The sequence below is a fragment of the Chinchilla lanigera genome, unplaced genomic scaffold, assembly GCF_000276665.1.
Source record: "Chinchilla lanigera isolate Chin_1 unplaced genomic scaffold, ChiLan1.0 scaffold00012, whole genome shotgun sequence".
NCBI lineage: Eukaryota > Metazoa > Chordata > Mammalia > Rodentia > Chinchillidae > Chinchilla > Chinchilla lanigera.
In genome coordinates this window covers 9102892-9124132 of record NW_004955413.1, presented here as the reverse complement: position 1 = coordinate 9124132, position 21241 = coordinate 9102892, and the positions used below count along the sequence as shown (strand labels likewise).

The 21241-nt window shown below is 37.4% G+C and overlaps 1 protein-coding gene across 1 annotated transcript in view; it reads left to right on the top strand.

The window, feature by feature from the left end:
• Lrp6 (low density lipoprotein receptor-related protein 6) overlaps positions 1–21241 on the top strand; it is a 156744-nt gene that overhangs the window by 113512 nt on the left and 21991 nt on the right. Inside the window, exons 8-15 of the mRNA XM_005378957.1 lie at positions 4013–4229; positions 4689–4978; positions 6249–6475; positions 9552–9736; positions 10343–10669; positions 15522–15724; positions 18173–18384; positions 19760–19950. Of these exons, the coding sequence (XP_005379014.1) occupies positions 4013–4229; positions 4689–4978; positions 6249–6475; positions 9552–9736; positions 10343–10669; positions 15522–15724; positions 18173–18384; positions 19760–19950 (1852 nt within the window). The remainder of the gene's footprint in view (positions 1–4012; positions 4230–4688; positions 4979–6248; positions 6476–9551; positions 9737–10342; positions 10670–15521; positions 15725–18172; positions 18385–19759; positions 19951–21241) is intronic.

The following is a 21241-nucleotide window of genomic DNA, read 5'->3' as shown; positions in this document are numbered from 1 at the left end:
TATTTTAGAGAAAGACCCATGTACAGCTGAAAAAAATGTGTATTCTGATGTTGTTGGGAGGAACACTCTGTAGACATCTACTAAGTCCATTTGTTTACAGCTTTGGTTCAGAGCTGTTACTTCCTTGCTGATTTTTTGTCCAGTTGACCTATCTCTTTGTGTCAGTGGGGTGTTACAGTAGAGGTCCCCTGTTACAATAGTGTTATTAATTATATGGGTTTTCATGCCAATTAAGATTTGTCTTATAAAAATTGGAGCTCTGATATTTGGTGCATAGATGTTTATGATTGTTATCTCATCCTCTTGCAGTTTTCCCCTGACTAGTATGTAGTGACTCCTTTATCTCTTTTGATTGTTGTCGGTTTGAAGTTCACATTGTCTGCAAACAGAATAGCTACACCTGCTTTTTTCTGGATTCCTGTTGCATGGAGGATTGTTTTCCATCCTTTGACTTTTAGTGTGTGGATTTCCTTTTCAGTGAAATGTGTTTCCTTCCTGTATACAGCGTATTGTTGGATTTTGTTGTTTAATCCACTCTGCCAGTCTTTTTCTTTTGACTGGTGAATTGAGGCCATTTACATTTATAGTTATAACTGATATGTATTGATTTATCATTGTCATATTATTTATTTACCTTGGTGTCCTACTTTTTCTACCTGTTTACCTGCTTGATCTTCTTGACGTTTCATTCCTACTGTTGTTTTCAAAATTGCGGTCAGATTTTTCTCTGTCTAGAATATCTTTTAGTACTCTTTGTAATGCTGGCTTTGCGCTCATGAAGTTCTTCAGTTGTTCTTTGTTGTGAAAATATTTTATTTCTCCATTGAATTTGAGGGATAGTTTGGCAGGGTACATCAGTCTTGGTTGGAAGCTGTTCTGTCTCAGGACCTGTAATACTTCACTCCAAGCTCTTCTCGATTGGATGGTTTGTGCTGAGAAGTCTGCCGTGATTCTGATGGGCTTTCCTTTATAGGTAATCTGTTTCTTTTCTCTAGCAGCTTTTAGTATTCTGTTCTTTTGCTGGAGATCTGGGAACTTGACTATTATATGTCTAGGTGTAGTTTTATTTTGGTTGTGGTTGTTTGGAGTTCTGTATGCCTCATTTAGGTGTATATCAGGTTTTGTATCCATGCTTGGGAAATTTTCTGGTATTATTTGTGCAGATATTCTTTTTATGTCAGTTGTGTTGCTTCCTGCTGTTTCATTGACTCCTATAATTCGTACATTATTCTTCTTTGTCTCACCTTGCAGCTGTTGAATTGACTTTTCCTGGATCCTTGTTGATTTTACAAGATCCTTTCTTTCTCCGTCGCTAGGTGCCATTTTATCTTCAAAGTCTGAGATTCTATCTTCAGCTTCATTCAAGTGGTTTTGGCAGCTTTCAATGGCAATTTTGTTTTCCTGGAAGTCTCTGAATCTGGTTCATGTGTTCTAAGTCCTTTCTATATTTTTCATTGAATGCTTCTGACCCTTGCCTTCGTTCTTCTATTTTCTTATATATTTCTTCTTCAGACTTTTTGAGCATTTCCTTCATTATTATTGTCATTTCACTTTTTGCTTGAGAGATTATTTCTGATCTCATCTCTTCTGTGGCCTTATGAAGTTGTTTCTTTACTTCCATTGCAATCATTTCAGCTATTTCAGTCATGTGTTTTTACCAAGTTCTCCTATGTTGATGTCTCCTGGACTTGTTCTGATTGGGGTGGAGTTCTGGGATTGTGTTTTTCCTCTGAAAAACACTACTTAGTCTCAGGTTTTCCGGCAGTTTTTGATTTGTATCTAGTTATCCCAGGGCTCAGATACGGGAACTGGTGTTAGCTGATGGTCGACCATCTGATCCAGCGTCCGCTTGCAGTTCAGGGCACATGCACGACCCAGACTCAGGTTGCACTGGTGTGACATTCCCGGTCCAGTGGACCTATGTCTTCAGGCAGTTCAGGGTACAGATATAATCTAGACACAAACTGCAGGGTCTGCAGTTTGTGAATGACCTGATTCTGTGTGTCCAGTCAGTTCAGGACACATACAGGAATGAGATGCAGCCCGGATGGGTAGCAGTCACAGACTTCCCATGCCTTCGACTCACTTGGGGGTCCAGGCAAAGGTAAAGCACGAACTCAAACCGCAGGTCCCGCAGCTCCCGGAGCACTCGCTCACTTGGCACAGGGTGCACGGGGGCTGGGAGAGTCTGCATGCCCCGCTCCCAGCCAGAGAAGTCCCTGGGGCTTCTGAGCGAGGACCTCCCCTCTGCTGTGGGTGCAGGGAGGGGAGAGACTCAGTCTGTAATGGCGGCGGGGTCCTGCGTCACTCGCTGTGCTCTCAGGAAGTAGATGGGAAATACCTGGCTCTCTCCACGAGTTTCAGCTGGGAACCATGGCTGTGTGAGCCAAGCATGGCCTTGAACCATGGGTCCAGCAGCTGCCGGAACACTTGCTCACTCATCACAGGGCTCGTGGGGACTGGGACTGTGACTGTTTTCTTGTTTTCTTAATCACAGTTATTTTCTATATGTGACTTCTTCCTGTTCCCTAGTTTTGAGTAGGTAGTTTTTCTACATATGCGCAACAGTCTTACCCAAATGTCATGTCTGAAAAGCTGAAGTTTTTCTACATATGTGCAACACTCTTACCCAAATATAATATCTGAAAAGCCAAAGTTTTAAAGTAAATGTTTTAAGCAGGTAAGGTGAAAAGAGACCTAACAAGATCTTTAAAAACTAGGTACAGAAATGGGAGATAATCTCTTTCTTTGCCTTATGTATGATGTGTTCATTTTATTGTTTCATCGTATTTTCATTAAAAATCACTTAAACCTTTATTGAATTCTTTGCTAGGGGTTCTTGGACAGGAACTGTGGAATGAATTTGAGATTTTTCATACTGTATTCTAGAGCTTACATTGTAGTTATATACATAAGTAATTGACATCTTTTGCTTAGTCTTTTTACTCTTAAACACTGTTTTAGTATTTGAACCAAAGTAATTTTAAAATATACATTATAAAATATACCCAGGAATGGTCTAGTATAAAAAAATTTGAATATAAATATCTAGACTTGTATCTCAGATTATTAGCTGCAAAGAGTATGTCATATCAGACATGGGAATAATACTTAGTTTCTGTTTTTGTTGTTTTTGACTTTTGGAAAATATCTGGTTTTCCACCTAGATAAGTACAGAGTTGATTTACTTGGAATATTTCTTGCTGATTTTAATACTCCCATATAAGATTACATCTAATATCTTCAAGGGGGCTAGAGGGTACAGATATTGTTCACGTGTGTGTTTTTAGTATCAGGGGGTAGCATTTACAAAGGCAATTTTGCCTAGCACACAGATCATTTTAACTGGTATAAATAGTTTCAGTTGGGGACTTGAATGTTAGTACTTTGGAAGACTTACTCCATCTTTCAAAACAAAGGATAAGTACATGTCAGAAAATAATACTGCTTATGGGTAATTAAAGTGGGTACATCCTTGTTTCTGTGAAACTTAGTTGTATAGTGTCATAAACTTGATACTTTTGTGATGCTAACCTCAGAGAGTGATAGATTTATGGAAACTTCTTTTATCTATTCATCTTTTTTGGCAGTTGTTGTTTTAATAATAACAACAAAATAGAAAAAACATGCTAAGTGGAAAGAATCCTAAAAGATATGAACTGTGTTTATAAGCTTCGTATGAATCTCAGTTTCTGTAGAAAGGAAAAAGTCAAGCCTCTTAGAGTGAAATAAAATAAACTGTAAAACAAAATTGTGATAAAATAACATATATTGTTACATTATCATTTTAAACCAAACGCCCAAACTTAAGATGATGTTGTTTTAAATTTTGATGGTCATTTTAGGAGAGTTCCATACCAAATCTAAAATTACCAGAATTTTTATTTTTTTAATTTTAATTTTTTTTTTAACTACCAGAATTTTTAGAAGGAAGAGTAATAGGAGATTGGAGAAAAAGAGGGGATGCATAGCTATTTCATCCTCTTTCTTCTCTTCAAATTTAAACTTGAAGGTTATGAATACTGATGGCACTGGAAGACGAGTACTAGTGGAAGACAAAATCCCTCACATCTTTGGGTTTACTTTGTTGGGTGATTATGTTTACTGGACTGACTGGCAGAGGCGCAGCATCGAAAGAGTACACAAACGAAGTGCAGAGAGGGAGATCATCATAGATCAGCTACCCGACCTCATGGGGCTAAAGGCCACTAATGTTCATCGAATCATTGGTAAGAAATTCTCAGATCTCTTAGAAATGGAAGCCAAGACCAAGAAAAAATAAAGAGAATCAATGGCTTGTAAAGGAGCAATATATTTTATTCATGCTTGAGACAAAGTAGAAATCATTGTTAACTCTTTACATAGGCTTACTGTTATGGCTATGAAACTTGGCTGTGCATGCATAAACACTTGCATACTTTTGTCAGAAGAATTCAATCCTATTGTATGAAGAATGCACTTTATTTTAAAGCTGACTGTGGGTATGAAGGAAAGTAGTTTGCCTTAGTTTTGTTCCTTATTAATCCTCATGTTGTTTGTTTGTGGGAACAGACTTGAAACACTAGATTAGGAGCACTGTAATCATATGTCTTTGTGAACCTGTGCATGCTAATTTAAAAGTAAAATGTGTTGATTACATCAGTGTATGTGTCCTTCTATGCCCTTTCATAAACTGATTTATCTTTTAGGTTCCAACCCTTGTGCTGAAGAGAATGGGGGGTGTAGCCATCTTTGCCTCTATAGACCCCAGGGCCTTCGCTGTGCCTGCCCCATTGGCTTTGAACTTATTAGTGACATGAAGACCTGCATTGTCCCAGAGGCTTTCCTTTTGTTTTCACGGAGAGCGGATATCAGACGAATTTCTTTGGAAACAAACAATAATAATGTGGCCATTCCACTGACTGGTGTCAAAGAAGCTTCTGCTTTGGATTTTGATGTAACAGACAATCGAATTTATTGGACCGATATATCACTCAAGGTTAGTAAAAGAGTTGGAGTATTAAAACTGGGGATTAATAAAAAAAGGAGAACTTCGTGGATTTCTGAATTTTCGTGCTATGACCCACCTCCCTTATTGCTTGATAGGGAGAGTTCAATAAAAGCCCTTACGTTTTTAAAAGAAATGAAGGGGAAGGCCCTTTCAATATTTTGTAAGGTGTTTTTATAAAAGATACTTTGCTAAAGTGTTCTAAATCTGCATGATATATTCTTTCCCAACCTTGTTGCATTTGAAGATAACAAATGGCATTTTCTTTAGCTACCTATGTAAACATAGTATATGTCACATAAAGTGGCTTATAGTGGCTTGACTTGATATATCTTAAACTTTTGAAGTATTGACTGAAGTAGGAAGTGCCAATTATGAGGTATAGTTTATTATCTTTTTCCTAGAGTTTATTTTCTTTTTCCTTCGCCCTGTTGAGAAGCATATTGGGATAGAAAGAGAAACTCCTGAGCAGAAAATCTGGGTAATAGTCTTTCCTTCTTCCAGGTTGTTGTGGGTTTGTTTGGATAAGTTATATAAACTTTGGTCTTGTGTGCAGAAAATGTGGGTTGTTAGAGCCGGGCATTGTTGAATTCTGATTGTGTTCAGTAAAACCTATTGAGTGAATAAATGAAACAAGTCTTGGCTTTTATTGGATGGTTTTCTAAATTTTGTCATCTTAAAATAGAGATAATGTCTGGTTTGCAGGGGTGTTGTACTAAATGAGAAAAATCTCTTGGACACAGATTTCTTGGGACAGTACTTGATAAGAAGTGGCCCTTATTATTAGCTTGAATTATGATTTTTTAAATTTTATGGAGTTAAAGGCTACAGTTGTAATAATAGAATATAGTTATTTTATAAAGTATGATGTTGAGATCATCTCATTTTACACAGTGATTTGGCATTCTCTTTAGATAGCTTCAAAATTGGCTGCAAGAGTCCACAGCATTCTAGTTACACCTTTTTCTTTTGGTTACTAACAAATTTTTTAAAATTTCAACCCACTATCTTATTAGAATAAATTTTTGGTTCTTAAAAGTTTCAAAATTTTCTCTCTGAAGTGGCAGTAAAGTAGTTGCGTTTATTAGAGATTGACATAAAAGTTTTCTGCGATTGTAAACTCTGAATTTTATTAGGAAATAGTATGCTCTTGACATTTCCACATCTTTCTACCCTAAGCAAAAAAAAAGGCCAAACCTTCCCTGTGCTCAGTATTTTACACATAAACTGTGTGATGTAGTTGTGCATTTTATTTTTGCAGACCATCAGCAGAGCATTTATGAATGGCAGTGCACTGGAACATGTCGTAGAATTTGGCTTAGATTACCCAGAAGGCATGGCAGTGGACTGGCTTGGGAAGAACTTATACTGGGCTGACACAGGAACAAACCGAATTGAAGTGTCAAAGTTGGATGGACAGCACCGACAAGTTTTGGTTTGGAAAGATCTAGACAGCCCCAGAGCTCTAGCCTTGGATCCTGCTGAAGGGTAAATACCTTTCTGTATGTATTCTTTGCAACTACATTGTACATTTTAAGGAACATGGCCTGATTATAGATTATATTCTTGATGTCTTAAATGATGTTTATAAATAATCTAACAGGTAAACAATAGGCTTTAAAAAGCATTTGAGAATTCACAGATTAATATTCATTATTAGCTAGATTTCAATCCCCCCGCCCTGTTTTGTGAGACAAGGTCTTATTATATACAATAGTTCAGACTGGGCTGGAACTTAGCAGTCCTCCTGCCTCCCTAGTTCTGGGGTTATCGGTGTATACTGCTAAGCCTGGCTAGCTAAATTTTATTTCTGTAATTATTAACACTAGGTAAAGACTGAAATGGATTCATAATCAAATATTACTGATTAGCATTTATGTACTAAGTGAACAGCTGTTTTTTGTTTGTTTTGGCAATGCCAGGGACTGACCTCAGGGCCTTGCCCATGTTAGGCAAACACCTGAGCACTTTTAAAAGGTCCCTTCACCCTGTGTTTGCTTGCATCCTCCTCAGTCACACTGGGCTCCAGATCTGTTGTAATGAACTTGCTGAAACAATGTTGTGTGCTAAAATATATACTAGTCCCCCTTATCCACGGTTTCACTTTCCACAGTTTCAGTTACCTATGGTCTAATAAAGAATTCATAAATTTTAAATAACTTGTATTATAATATATTAAGTTTTTTCTATTTTTAGTTGTTAATCTTACTGGGCCAAGTTTATAATATTTGTTAACTTTTTCATAGATATTTACAGGAAAAAAACTACAGGATATAGTACTTTGATCTTTTCAGGAATCTACTGAGGGTCTTGGAATATGTCCTCCGTAGACGAGAGGAGACTACTGTATATTTTACAAAGCTCTCATTTTATTTATTTTGTAAAATTTATTTTCTATTTTATTATTTTTCTTTTCCAATCAGATTTTATTGGTGTATTTTAGATATACATAATGCACATTCATTGTAGAGAATTTGTACCTGTACATGATATAACTTGATTATTTTTTTTCCAGTTTCCCTGTCCTCCCTTCAGCCCTTCTTCCCCTCCCTACTTACAAAAGCTTTGTTTCCATTTTTTCTTTACTCACTTTTTTTTTACGTTTCCTTTCTTTACTTTCTCCTTCCCCCTTCCCTAGATCCCTTCCCCATTTGAACATTGCCTTCCTATTTAATAATACCTAATAACATTTTGGTCCTTATTTATACTTTCGGTTTTCACACCAGCAAAAGTGTGGTGTTCACATGTGTTTGATTTATTTCAGTTAAGAGTATAGTCTCAAAGTGCATCCAGTTTCCTAGGAAAAGCTTTTATTTTAGTTTTAATTACTTTATCGTTGTATTCATTTATTTGGGGGTGCTGAGGATTGAACCTCCAGGTCTTTACACACAAAGCTCCATTTTAGAATATCCATTAATTCCAATTGGACAGTTAGTTTGATCATTATTATAAATTTGGAGAAACTTGAGATTATTATGTAGATAAAACTGTTCGCAGCAGGACACATTTGTTAAGGCAAGGTGGTCTTTCTTAAATCTTTTTTTTTTTTTTTCTTTTTCTCTTTTGGGTTTTTTTTCCAGTACCAGGAATTGAACTCACGACCTTGTGCTTGCCAGGCAGGCACTGTGCTGCTGAGCTAAACCCCCAGCCCCTGTGGTCTTTCTTAAAAGAGTCAACATGTTTTATATAAGGCAGCAGCTAAGACAAAGATATCTGAAATTTGAAGAAAAACATCTACTTTTGAAAGAAGTCAACAGTGTGAATAAATTTGCCATATCTGTTATTAAATAAATATAGTTTTCCCTAAAATCACTGAATGAATTCCATGATTTGCTAGTTGTCTGTCTAATTAAAAAGCTCTTACAAAGACAGCCTCTGTGTACTGATATTGTCATGGGATTATGTTAATCTTTGCTCTGAGCATTAGTTGTCAGTCAGATAAATTTAGTAGTTGGACTAAGGACTCTAGCATAGATTGCTACTGGCAAGTATAAAATTTCTCTCACAGTTGTTTCTCCTTGGCTCTTACGGCGTGCATGTGCTTGTCAACTGGCAAGTGCAAATGCAAATAAAGCCTAGAAGAACTTCAATTTTCAAAAGAGCATGTTCATACCTTGCTACCAAGTCACCCATCTGCTGACAGGCTGTTGTGTAAATGTCTGTTCTCAGGTATTTCATGGGAGCTGGCTTGTGGAGTGTTTTCTGAGTACTGGTATTCAGTTTAGAAAGTTAGTGCCTTACTAGTTTAGTTGGGAAGGCATTTGGCTAAGGGCTAGATTCTAGTTCTAGCTCTGCCTTGTAACTGGTTTGGAAACACGTGACAAATTTCTTTGAGCATTTTGGTCTTCCCATCTTTTAAAAGTGGTTTCAGTGGCTGTAAGGGTAAAAGGAATGATTCAACAAAGTAAAATAAAAGCAAGAGAATATTTTTAAATCTCACAGAGATCATAGTGGTAGTGTTCATTGCCCCATTGACACCTCAAGGGCAATTCATTGTTCTGACTTCTGTAGTACATTCCCCTGGACCCTATGTCCAGATGCATTTCAGGCTTTGTTTTTACTTCACTCTTTTAAAAGCTCACTGTTTATTTTTTACATTTGATATACTGTTGCAGTTTGTTCTTGAGGAGAGTTGGTTACACAACTTGAAAAGTAAGTTCAACATTTTAAAAGTTGCTTGTATTCTGAAACATGTATTTTAGTCACGAGAGTCTAACAGATTCTTAGACCAGAGTTTTAATCCTTTGCTGTTTATAGGAATCTTAGTTTTATAAATGGCAGTTCTGTAATAAAGAACCTATTGGTTTGTTTCCAGTTCTGGGTTTGGATGGAGCAAATTCATTGGAAAAACTAAAGAAAGCTGACTCATGTTCTGTTGAGATGTGAGAAAATATATTTAGTTGAAAATGTCAAAATAATTGAAAAAATTGTGACCATGATTTTTTCACTATTTGCTTAATTTACTGTGTATTTTCTTTAAATTTATTTAATTGCTATAAATGAATATAATGTTTCTCCCAGAAAACCAAAGTGAAATGTTAAATATCTGTTGTTTTGAATTCAGATTTATGTATTGGACTGAATGGGGAGGAAAACCCAAGATAGACAGAGCAGCTATGGATGGAAGTGAACGTACTACATTGGTTCCAAATGTGGGGCGGGCAAATGGCCTGACTATTGATTATGCTAAAAGAAGGCTTTATTGGACAGACCTGGACACCAACTTAATAGAGTCCTCAAATATGCTTGGTAAGCCTTACTCATTTTTGTTCAGACAGTATATTCTTTATACAAAAACCAGTGGCTACTCTTTTATCATTGGTTAGATACTATTAGTGAAACTGTGTGGATATCTAGTTTCTTTCCCTGTTCTAGAATTGTATCATTTATATTATTATTAATAGCTGTTCAGTAACTTGGACTCATACCACTTTAGTATGCAAAAATTTCATTTTGGGGGTTTCATAATGACATTTATAATTCCCTAGTTATTCCTGAGGTGGTTGTTTTTTTTGTACCAACAAAGAAAATTCTGGAAGGAGGAAATGTTGATCTATAGGCCCTTATGTAGAGAAAATAAAGCCACAATCAAAATAGACCATTCTTAGGAGTTTAAACAAATTCAGTGATTTATAGGAGGAATATGAGTTTGAGGCTTGGGGTCAGACAGCAGATGGATCAATTTCAGAGCACTGGTCTTGGTTTTGGAATTGCTTTTAAATGAATTGTTCTATTTTAAATTGCTTACAAATGTAGTATTTTATATATTACAAATTTTTTGGCCATTAAGACACTTGTATTTTCACATATTTCATCTCTCTGTTTCTCCCTTGTCTACTGCCTTTCCGAAAATAGGACTGAACCGTGAAGTTATAGCAGATGACTTGCCTCATCCTTTTGGCTTAACTCAGTACCAAGATTACATCTACTGGACTGACTGGAGCCGACGCAGTATTGAGCGTGCCAACAAAACCAGCGGCCAGAACCGCACTATTATTCAGGGCCATTTGGATTATGTGATGGACATCCTCGTCTTCCACTCCTCACGGCAGGCAGGGTGGAATGAATGCGCTTCCAGCAATGGGCACTGCTCCCACCTCTGCCTGGCAGTGCCGGTTGGAGGTTTTGTTTGTGGGTGCCCTGCTCACTACTCTCTGAATGCTGACAACAGGACTTGTAGTGGTAAGCTGCATTTCCCTGCAGTGGGCCAGAATTAGAGAAACAGCACTTTTTGAAAGTGCTTTAATTTACATTTTTTCTAGAGTAAAAGTAGTAAAAATTCAGAGTTAATCATTTGTATAGTTAAAAGAAGAGGGTCAAGTGGTGGAGGACATTACAGGTTTTGTCACTTACTTGATAGCAGCAACATGATATTATAGGAAAGTTAAGACTTTCACCCTTGGGGATTAAATAGTTTAGAATGGGGGTGGGGGGAGTCACTTGAGTGTTACACATAATTCATTTTTAGTCATTAGGAAAGGAAGAGCAGTATAAATAGTACAATAAAAAGAACCTCAAAATGTAACCTCCTATCATTTAGAATGCATAGAGTAGAAATAAGCAGAAAAAATTTAATTGTATGTAAAGCCAAGAGAAAAATGCACTTGAAAAAATTTAACCCAGTAATAAACAGTAGTCATAGATAACTAGGTAATACATGTCTGAACATAGTAGGTGGTGCTACTTGATTCCTACTGATACTACCAGATATTCTCATCCCCTTTCTCCTTTTCCCCTTCTCATCTCTAGTTTCCTTTCCTGTTTTCTACCATCTCTCTTTTATTTTGCTCTTTATATATACTTTGAGATTCTCATAAAAGAGAAATCATATGCTCTTTAACCTTCTCCAATTTATTTCAGTTGGCATTATAGTTTCAAGACACATCTATTTTCCTACAAATTGTTCACTCTTATCTTTCTTTATGGCTAAGTAGTACTCCTTTTTGTATACATACCACAATTTCTTTATTCATTTGTTGATGAGCATATAAGTTGCTTCCATAATTTAACTACTATCAGTTATGCTGCTGTAAACATATTACTGTAATATGATGACTTTAACTATCTTAGGAAGATAACTATAAGAAATATTGCTGAGTCAAATGCAATTTCTTTTTTTTTTGGTTTTTCTCCGGTACTGGGAACCGAACTCATGACCTTGCGCTTGCCAGGCAGGCGCTTTGCCGCTGAGCTAAATCCCCAGCCCCCGTCAAATGGAATTTCTCCTTTGAGTTTTTTGAGAAATCTTCATCTGATTTCCACAGTGGTGGCATGAGTTTACATTCCCATCAATAATATAGAAGGGTTCCTTTTCCCCTACAACCTTGCCAGTATTTGTTATTTTGAGTCCTTGATGATAGCCTTCTTATTGGAGTGAGCTGGAAGATAAAGTTGGTAAAACTCTTGGAGGCATAGGCATAGGCAGGACTTTCTGTACAGAACACAGCTGCGTAAATATCCACACCCTAAGAATCAATAAATGAGATTAAATCAAGTTTTAAAAGTTGTGTGCAGTAAAGAAAACAACAAACAGAATGAAGAGATAGAGTACAGGAGATTTTTTTCTGCCAGCTACTCTTCAGAGAACTAATACCTAGAATACATAGGTATATAGAAAATTCAAAAAGACTAGACCACAAAAGTGAAGGACGCTGTCAATAAATGGGCAATTGAAATGAGTGAATACATCTCAAAAGAAGAAGTACAAGTGGCCAGTAAGTACACGAAAAAAATGTTTACTATTTTTGGCCATTAGAGAAATGCAAATCAAATTTTTGGTTTAATTTTTCTGATTCAAAAATGAGAATAATAATAGCAACTATAGGGTTGTTGTAAATATTAAACAAGGCATGTGATCTGATTGTTAGAAAGAAGAAGGGACAGTGGGGAGGTAAAGACTAGTGTGGCTGTGTAGGTAAGCTTGGACTGTGGTTGTGGTAGCAGTGATTGAGAGATGCCGATGGACTTGAGATCCTCGGAGCTAGAATGAATAGAACTTAGTAATGGGTTCTATTTGGAGAAAAAGTAGAGAGAAAAAGCAAGGATGACTTCTAAATTAGGTGTCATAGTAAATGGGCTGTCAGAGGAAAGAGATGAGATGGATAGTACATGTCTTGGAATTGCCTGGGTATATTTAAAATGAGTACGATTACCTAGGAGAAAGTATAGTGGAAGATCTGTCAAGCTTTTTCTATGAAGAACCAGACAATAAATGTCTTAGGCTTTGTGAGTGTGTAGGTTTCGACACCTACTCAGTTCTGTCCAATATTCCACTGTCCCATGAAATCAGCCATAGACAATACAGTTTTTAAATGGGAGTGACTGAATTACAGTAAAATTTTGTTACAGAAATAGGCAGCTGTTTAGCTGGGCATGGTAATCCCAGCACTTGGGAGGGTGAGACAGGAGGATCACTGTAAGTTCGAGACCAGCCTGCGCTACAAAGTGAGCTCAAGGCTAGTCTGAACTGCATATTGAGACCCTTTCTCAAAAAGACCCCCCAAAAAAGAAATAGGCAGCTGGCCAGACAGGAAGATTTAGGAACTAAAACTCCAGGGTGTTTAGGCTGGATATGTAGCTTAGTGGTAGAGTGCTTGTTTTGCAGTTCAGAGGTCCAGGGTTCAATTCCTAGCACTGGGGAAATAAACTGTGGGGATCTTTCCTCTAAGCCTTATTGTGTGTCATAGTATGAGTGATGCTTACTCTGTTAGAAACTAGAAGTTCTTTTTTCTGTCTCTACCTCTACATCTCTCTCTCTCTTTCTCTCCCTTTTGCTCCGTCTCTTTCTCTTTACTGAGAAAGTAGTACTGCCAAAAACAATTTTTTTTTTGGGGGGGGGGTCTTTTTGAGACAAGGTCTCGCTATGCAGGTCAGGCTGGCCTTGAGCTCACTTTGTAGCCCAGGCTGCCCTTGAACTCATGACAATCCTCCTGCCTCAGCCTCCTGAGTGCTGGGATTACAGGTGTGCGTCACCACACCCTGGGCCAAAACCAGTTCTTTAGAAAATGGTGAGATTTTTAATACTTAAAGGTGTGGCCTGTACTGAAATTGCTAAAAGTTGTTAAATCAATATGTGATGGATAAGGGAGGTTTCTAATAGATAATTGGGATACTTTTAATTATTCCATGCTGAGTGTGAGCTATTAACTCTAAGAAATGCAAATTTCAGTGTCATAAATGCCAGGTTTCTGTGTGAGTGCCAGTATCTTTTGGGATTTAAGCCAGAAATTTACATTTGGACATCAATGTAAAATAAGGATATTCCAAGTAGTAGAGCTGAGAAGAATGGGGATGAGGGAAAAATAAGCAAGGAGTTGTGGCTTGGCTATTTATGTTTATACTCCTGAGGAGGACAGACTTCTACTGGATTTAGGAAATGACTGAGTACCCAGAGTCGAGAGTATCCCTTTATCTGTGGTTTCACTTTCCATGATTTCAGTTACTTACTGTGCCTACAGTCAGTTACTATCTGGAAATATTAAGTAGAAAATTCCAGAAATTATTCATAAGTTTTAAATTGCACATAGTTCTGCATAGCATGATGAAATCTCCCTGGGATATGAATTAGCCCTTTGTACAGCATACTCATGCTATTTATGCCACCTGCCTGTATGTCGCTTGGTACTTGCCTCTGTTATCAGATCAGCTATCATGGTGTTGCAGTGCTTCCATTCAGGTAATGCTTATTTTACTTAGTAATGGCCCCAAAGCAAAGCACAAGAGAGTGATACTGGCAGTTTTATTACAGTATTATTATAATTATTCTATTTTATTTTTAGTTACTGTTGCTAATGTTAACTAGGCCAGATTTGTAAGTCAGATTTATTACAGGTATGTAGGAAAAAATACAGTATTTATAGAGGAGTAAATATAATGTAGCATTTCAGGCATCTCCTGGGAATCTTGGAATATATACTCCATAGAATACAACTGTATTTTAATGAGAATTTTAAAAATGCTTTAAACTTTGCAGTGGTTGGTGGCACTCTCAAATGTAATTCTTTGCTAGATGTTTCCCAGTATTAAAGGTGACTGTGTAATGATTAGAGGTCCAGTCCCTGGGAGGAGTGCTGTTTCCAAGGCTTTTCCTCATTTCATGAATGTAGAGCATCAACTTAGCATCAAAGCAGATTGTTTCTTTGGGAAAATGCAAGATTTGTTTTGAGGGTTAGAGACACTCATATAAAGCATCTGTTAACTTTTTGGGTAATTTTTACCTCTTTCCTCTCCCTGTATCCATCAGCATATATGCAAAGCAAAAAACGCTGGGCATGGTTGTCCATGACTTTAATCCCAACTCTCTGGGTGGTTGAGGTAGAAGAATCAGCAGTTTAAGCTACCTTGCACAATTTAGCAAGATCCCATCTCAAAAAAGGAACGTTGTGGGGTAGGGATGCAGCTTAACAGGGAGGCCTTGTATTCAATCCCCAGGACTACCCTCTCACCCAAAAAAGCAAAATAAATTCTGTATCTGCAAAGTATTAGGATTTGTTTAGTTCCTGTTACTGCTAAGTTTATTACTGTTACTCCTACTTTTCAAAGTATTTTCACTAAGTTATAAAATTTTACAGTTGGATAAAATTTGATCTAGGTAGGAAGATTGACTAGGTCAGATCACTAGATAGTGAGAAAGCCGAACTTGAAACTAGGTTTGAAGTTTCTGCTTTGATCTATGGAAGCCCAGGATTCCTACTCCCCACCACACACGAGAATAGGTTAAAGAGGAATAGGGTCAGTCACCTGGGAGAAGAGAAGAGTTTTGTATATCTTTATCACATACTTCGTTGAAGTCAAGTCTCCTGTGTTATCTTAGTGTAAGATGGAGAAAAATATGGCTCTGTCACTGAGTATATCATAAGTGATTTAGTAACCAGCATACCATATGGTGTCACTCTGAAGAAAGCTTCAGGGAGCATGCCAGAAGATTCTGTCCTTAGCCTTCCTGTGTCTAGGAGGTACATACAACAGGCAGGTTAAATCTTTGACTGAGACTTACAGTAACTGTATTTTAGATACACTCTTTTCTTTCTTTAAGCTCCTACCACTTTCCTGCTCTTCAGTCAAAAGAGTGCCATCAACCGCATGGTGATTGATGAACAGCAGAGTCCTGACATCATTCTTCCTATCCATAGCCTTCGGAATGTCCGGGCCATTGACTATGACCCGCTGGACAAACAGCTCTATTGGATTGACTCACGACAAAACATGATCCGAAAGGCACAAGAAGATGGCAGCCAGGTAATTCAAGACCCAGTTCAAAACCCATTTCTTCTAACTTGTAATTAGACTAACCAGCTATCTAGCCATCCTATGTGATTTGACTCTGCATGTGTATGTTTGTGTCTGACTGAAATTCTGTAACTGATGATCTTTTCTCTGAGTGAACAGTAATTCAATGATGGCATTGAGTGCAAGTTATACTAGGGTAACTTACTGGCAATGACTTTGTCACTCTCGCCCACATCCATCAGTATTCATTTAGGTAGCCTTGCTCCTTACAGTTTCCTTCGTATGGAGTGTTACAAGTAGTGAAATCACGTAAGCCTCAGTTCTGATTCCAGCTCTTGCACACTACTTTTTACGAACTTTTGAATGGAAAGGAATTCAGACCACAATGAAAGGAATGCAGAGTACATTGCCCTTACCTGTTAAATGTAGGGACTTAATAAATAACAGCTACAGTACTTATTACCTATTGTTTCAAAAGTTTAGAAAGTAGGAAATATATAATACAATCTCAGTTCAAAAAAATAACTGGGGGCGCAGTACTAGGGCCTTTGCATTGAGCTACCTACCCAGCCTTTGTTTTGGTTTGGTTGTTTTGGTTTGGTTTGGTCTTAGTTTTTTAAGGTACAGTCTCGCTATGTAGTACAGGCTGGACTTGAACTTACTACGTAGGCTAGGCTGACCTGGAACTCACAGTGTTCTTCCTGCCTCAGCCTCCAAGTGCTGGGATTATAGGTGTGTGTCGCCACGCATGGCACCAGCCCTTTTTATATTTTATTTTGAGATTAGGCCTTGTTAAATTGTCCAGGCTGGGCTTGAACTTGCCATCTTACTTCAGCCTTCAAGGGATTACTGGTATGTGCCATCACACCCGGCTACAATCTCAGTAAAGTTGAAAACATCTAGAAGTTGTTGATACAGTAAACTTTTTGATAAGTATTATTTGGTGACTATGGGATAGGAACAAGATAGTATCAGTCTTATGTATGCCTGCGTACCAATCATAGATTTACACGCTATTCATTCTTGCTTTCTTTCTGTGGTGGAGAAGCATTAGATTAGGATTATAATAAGTGTTGTCTTCCTGATAGCAGTGATGTTAAGTCAGATTTTGAATGTGTTAAATTTCGGGACTTTACATTACTAATTTTTGCTGTGTCTTATCTCACAATAAAGAGCAAGGAGACAATAAATTTAAGACTGCTGAGGGATCACATGGAGGTGGTCACAGTTGTATAGTGCAGATGCATCTTTCAGGACTAATGGCTGATAGTAGATAGAAATTACAGTGGTTATCCAGACAAGGATATGGCACATAAATAATCCATTGACAAATATGCTGAGTCCTAGTAAATGAAATATGATTTATTCAAGTGGAACAGATAGACATACTCCTCTTGCTTGGCTTTGTAAAAAGAAAATGCTTAAAAAATTTTTGTAGGCCTGGATTTGAAGTTGAGAGATAAAGATGGTTGATGTAGTTTATAGCTATGACTAGTTGTGTTTCTAAAGTAAGGTCCCTCAGACTCAGCACTGTTGACATTTTTAGGCTGGATAATTCTTTTATGAGGGGGCTACCCTGTACATTTTAGGGTGTTCAGCAGCACCCCTGGCCTCAGCCCACTAGATACCATTAATATGTTCAGTGTGGTAATAAAAAATGTCTCTACACTGGGTATGGTGGTGCATACCTATAATCCCAGCACTCTGGGAAGCTGAGGCAATAGGATCCAAAGTTTGAGGCCAGCCTGGGAAACTTAGCAAGACTGTCTCAAGTAAACCAGGACTGGTGATACAGTACAGTGCAAAGGCCCTGGGTTCATTCTCCAGTACTGGGGGAAAAAATGTCTCCACACATTGCTGAATATCTCTCAGGTGCAAAAATCACTCTTGGTTGAGAACCACTGATCCAGAGGTATTTCTAGGATGTAGGTACAGCCATAATTGTCTGCAGTTCACAGGCAGCAGCTGCCACCTTTTCACTCCCATCTCTAATGAAGGCATTATTAGGTTCTTGGAACAACTTATCTGTCTTCTCCTCACTCTTTTGCCCCAGGTTATAATAACCCCAGGGAACATTTGAGATACATGGTGACAAAGAAGCACATTACCAATATATTAGTATTGTGAGCTTCCTGCCTCAGCCTCCCGGAGTGTTTAGATTACAGGCATATAAGAACTGGAGCCCAGCCTGGGCAGTTTAGTGAGACAAGGTCTCAAAATAATATTTTTAAAGGGCTGGGGATATAGCTCAGTCCAAAGGCTCTGGGTTCAATCCCAGTACTGCCCGCGTACCCCCACCCACCCCAAGAAAGGATGGAAGGTATCAGTAAGAAGTGCTCATGAAGACTTGAGATCCTTCTGAAGTGTGTGAGCACATAGGTGTACACTTTTGAGTGATTGTCACAAGGCCATTTAGTGTGGAGTCCTAACTTCTGTGTGTTTTTATTTTTCCCTTAGGGCTTTACTGTGGTGGTGAGCTCAGTTCCAAACCAGAACCTAGAAATACAACCCTATGACCTCAGCATTGACATTTATAGCCGCTATATCTACTGGACTTGTGAGGCTACCAATGTCATTAATGTGACAAGATTAGATGGGAGATCAATTGGAGTGGTGCTAAAAGGCGATCAAGACCGACCCCGAGCCATTGTGGTTAATCCAGAGAAGGGGTATGTCGCGACACGGCATTGAGATACCTTTGCATCTGAGATCCTCCTCCACCTTCCTCTTCACTCCAGGCCATCATTCACTTACCTTTATGTACTTGTTCTCCAGTGAACAACTCAATATTCTGTGTTCACTTGCACCTGCATTTTCTTATAGTTTTCTTCTGCTTTCTCTTGATTTCAGTGTCTAGAATCGCCTTCCTTAGTTTAATTCTAAACCTTAGCATACTTCCAGGAGCATTTTAACTGCCACATCCTCCACGGAATTTTCCTTGGCTGCCAGCCCTACCCAGATGCGATTGTTTCCCCCCTGTATTCTTGGTGCTCCGTATCTGTGCCTCTTGGTCATATTTAATCTTTCCCAGATTGCCTTATACTTAACTGTTTTTCATTCATGTATTTCTTACCAGACCTTAAGTGCCTTTATAACAAGGACTAAGTTTTTTTTCATTTAATACAAAGCTTTACACTTAATAAATATTCAGTACTCAGTTGCATCTGAATGAATGATAAACAATTCAGGATGAAACCTATCAATTAAATATATAAAATGATTAATATCTGACTTAATTTTAGGTAATAAATAGGTTCATTAGGAAAGGGAACTTAAAATTTTGTGTCCAGGTCTTTGACCATTGTTTTGCAGTGTATTGTGTTATTCAGAAAGCATAGGTATGTTTTTATTTTAATATTTATATTAATCTGTGAAAACTCCCCAATAATTGTGTATCCTTTGTTACTATTATTGAAAGTACTAAAAGTACCTTTTTAAAAAATAGCCTTTTAAGGGGGAGAAAGGAATGGGGAAAGGTTGATCAGTGAGTACTAAGTTGTAGTTAGATAGGCTTAATGGGGCTGGGGATTTAGCTCAGCGGCACAGCGCTTGCCTGGCAAGTGTAAGGTCATGAATTTGATTCCCGGTACTAGGAAAAAAACCAAAAAAAAAAAAAAAATAGAAGATAGGCTTAAGTTCTGATTTGCTTTTGCTCCCTAGGATGGTTTTAGATAGTGATTGATACTGTATATTGCAAAAGCTAGAAGAAAGGATTTAGGATGTTTTCTCCGTAAGATGTAAAGATGATAAATGCTTGATGAGATACAGGTATATATGTAATAAATACATATATTAAAACATGTTACCCCATTAATACATACATATTTTCTTTTTGTCTTTAAAAAATAAATTACAAATTATATTTTAAAATATCTAAAACGAGATTGTAAAATATCATTTTACTTCCATTTATTATTGTTTTTTTAATTGTGCTGGGGATGAAACTCAAGGCCTTGTACTTGCTAGGTACATGTTCTACCTATTAATAAAAATATTCTCGTGTGAGTTCTTATTTTGGTAAACTGTTTTTTCTTATCTCTTTAGGTATATGTATTTTACCAACCTTCAGGAAAGATCTCCCAAAATAGAACGGGCTGCTTTAGATGGAACGGAACGGGAGGTCCTCTTTTTCAGTGGCTTAAGTAAACCAATTGCTTTAGCTCTTGACAGCAGGTTGGGCAAACTCTTTTGGGCTGATTCAGATCTCCGGCGGATTGAAAGCAGTGATCTCTCAGGTACTGGGAAGTGTGTTTCCATATTTTATTTTGTATTTTTAAGATGATTCATCAATAGCATTTGTATTTTTCTTGATTGTATTATTTTTGTACACATTTGTTTATAGTTTTATTCACTAAATACAGCGAGCAGCAGGTTAGTTGGGGAATGCTTTTGCTTCAGCATGGATGCAGTTGTTTTCTGTTATCTAAATATATACTGGTTTTCTTGATCTGTGAATCAAATATTGCAAATGTATCTCTTCTCCTTTCCTAATTATTTTGTGCTACTTTATGTTCTCATTATCTCTGGCCTGAATTCTAGCCTGTGATTGATCTCTTCCCTGCCCATTTTTTCTTTCTGAAGGTTTCATGCATAAATTTTGACAAGCATAATTTTAAATACAGAAACATAACTTTCTGAAGCGTGGTTTCTAAACTTACTGCTTTACTTCAGGGTAGATTTATAACCTGTAGGAAGAGTGTTTCCTTGTAGTTTAACTTGGAGTGTAATGGTATTTGCCTTTCACAACTTCATCATGACCTTTTGTTTTATTTTAACTAAATCATTCCATGCTCTGAAGATACCTTCTTGTTTTTCTGCAGTTTTATGTCTCTGCTCATAGTTCTCCTCTACCCTAATTTCTGATGTTCACGTATCATATGACCTCACTAGAGATTAGGAAGATGAAATTAGAATAATAGTATATGTCTGTCAGAGTAGCAAAAATATATTAGACTATACTGAACATTGGCCAGAGTGGTAGAAAATGACATATTCTCATGTACTTTGGTGGAAATGGAAATTGATAGAACATTTATGGAGGGCAGTTTGCCAGTAATTATTGGAATTTAAAATAGGCATTCTCTTTGATCTGGCAGTTTTGCTTGTAGGTGTCTGTATTATAAAAAGACTAACCCAAGTGTACAGTGGGATTCACAAACAATATTTGTGATAGTCTTTTATGGAGAAATATATCAGTATATGAAAAATTACTATCATTCAGAAGACTAAGGTATGTCTGTGTACACTGACATAGGATTATTTTTAAAACTTAAAGTGCATAACAGTGTTTACTATTAAGATCCAGTTTTATTTAAAATACAGAACAATAGAGCTAGGCATGATGGTAGTATACGCCTATAATCCTAGCATTAGGAATGCTGAGGCAGGAGGATCTCAAATTTGAGGCTAGGCTTGCTATGAGTTGAGGCTGACTTTGAACTCACTATATAGGCCAGGCTAGCTTTGAACTTGTGGTGATCCTCCTGTCTCAGCCTCCTGAGTGCTGGGATTACAGGCATATGCCAC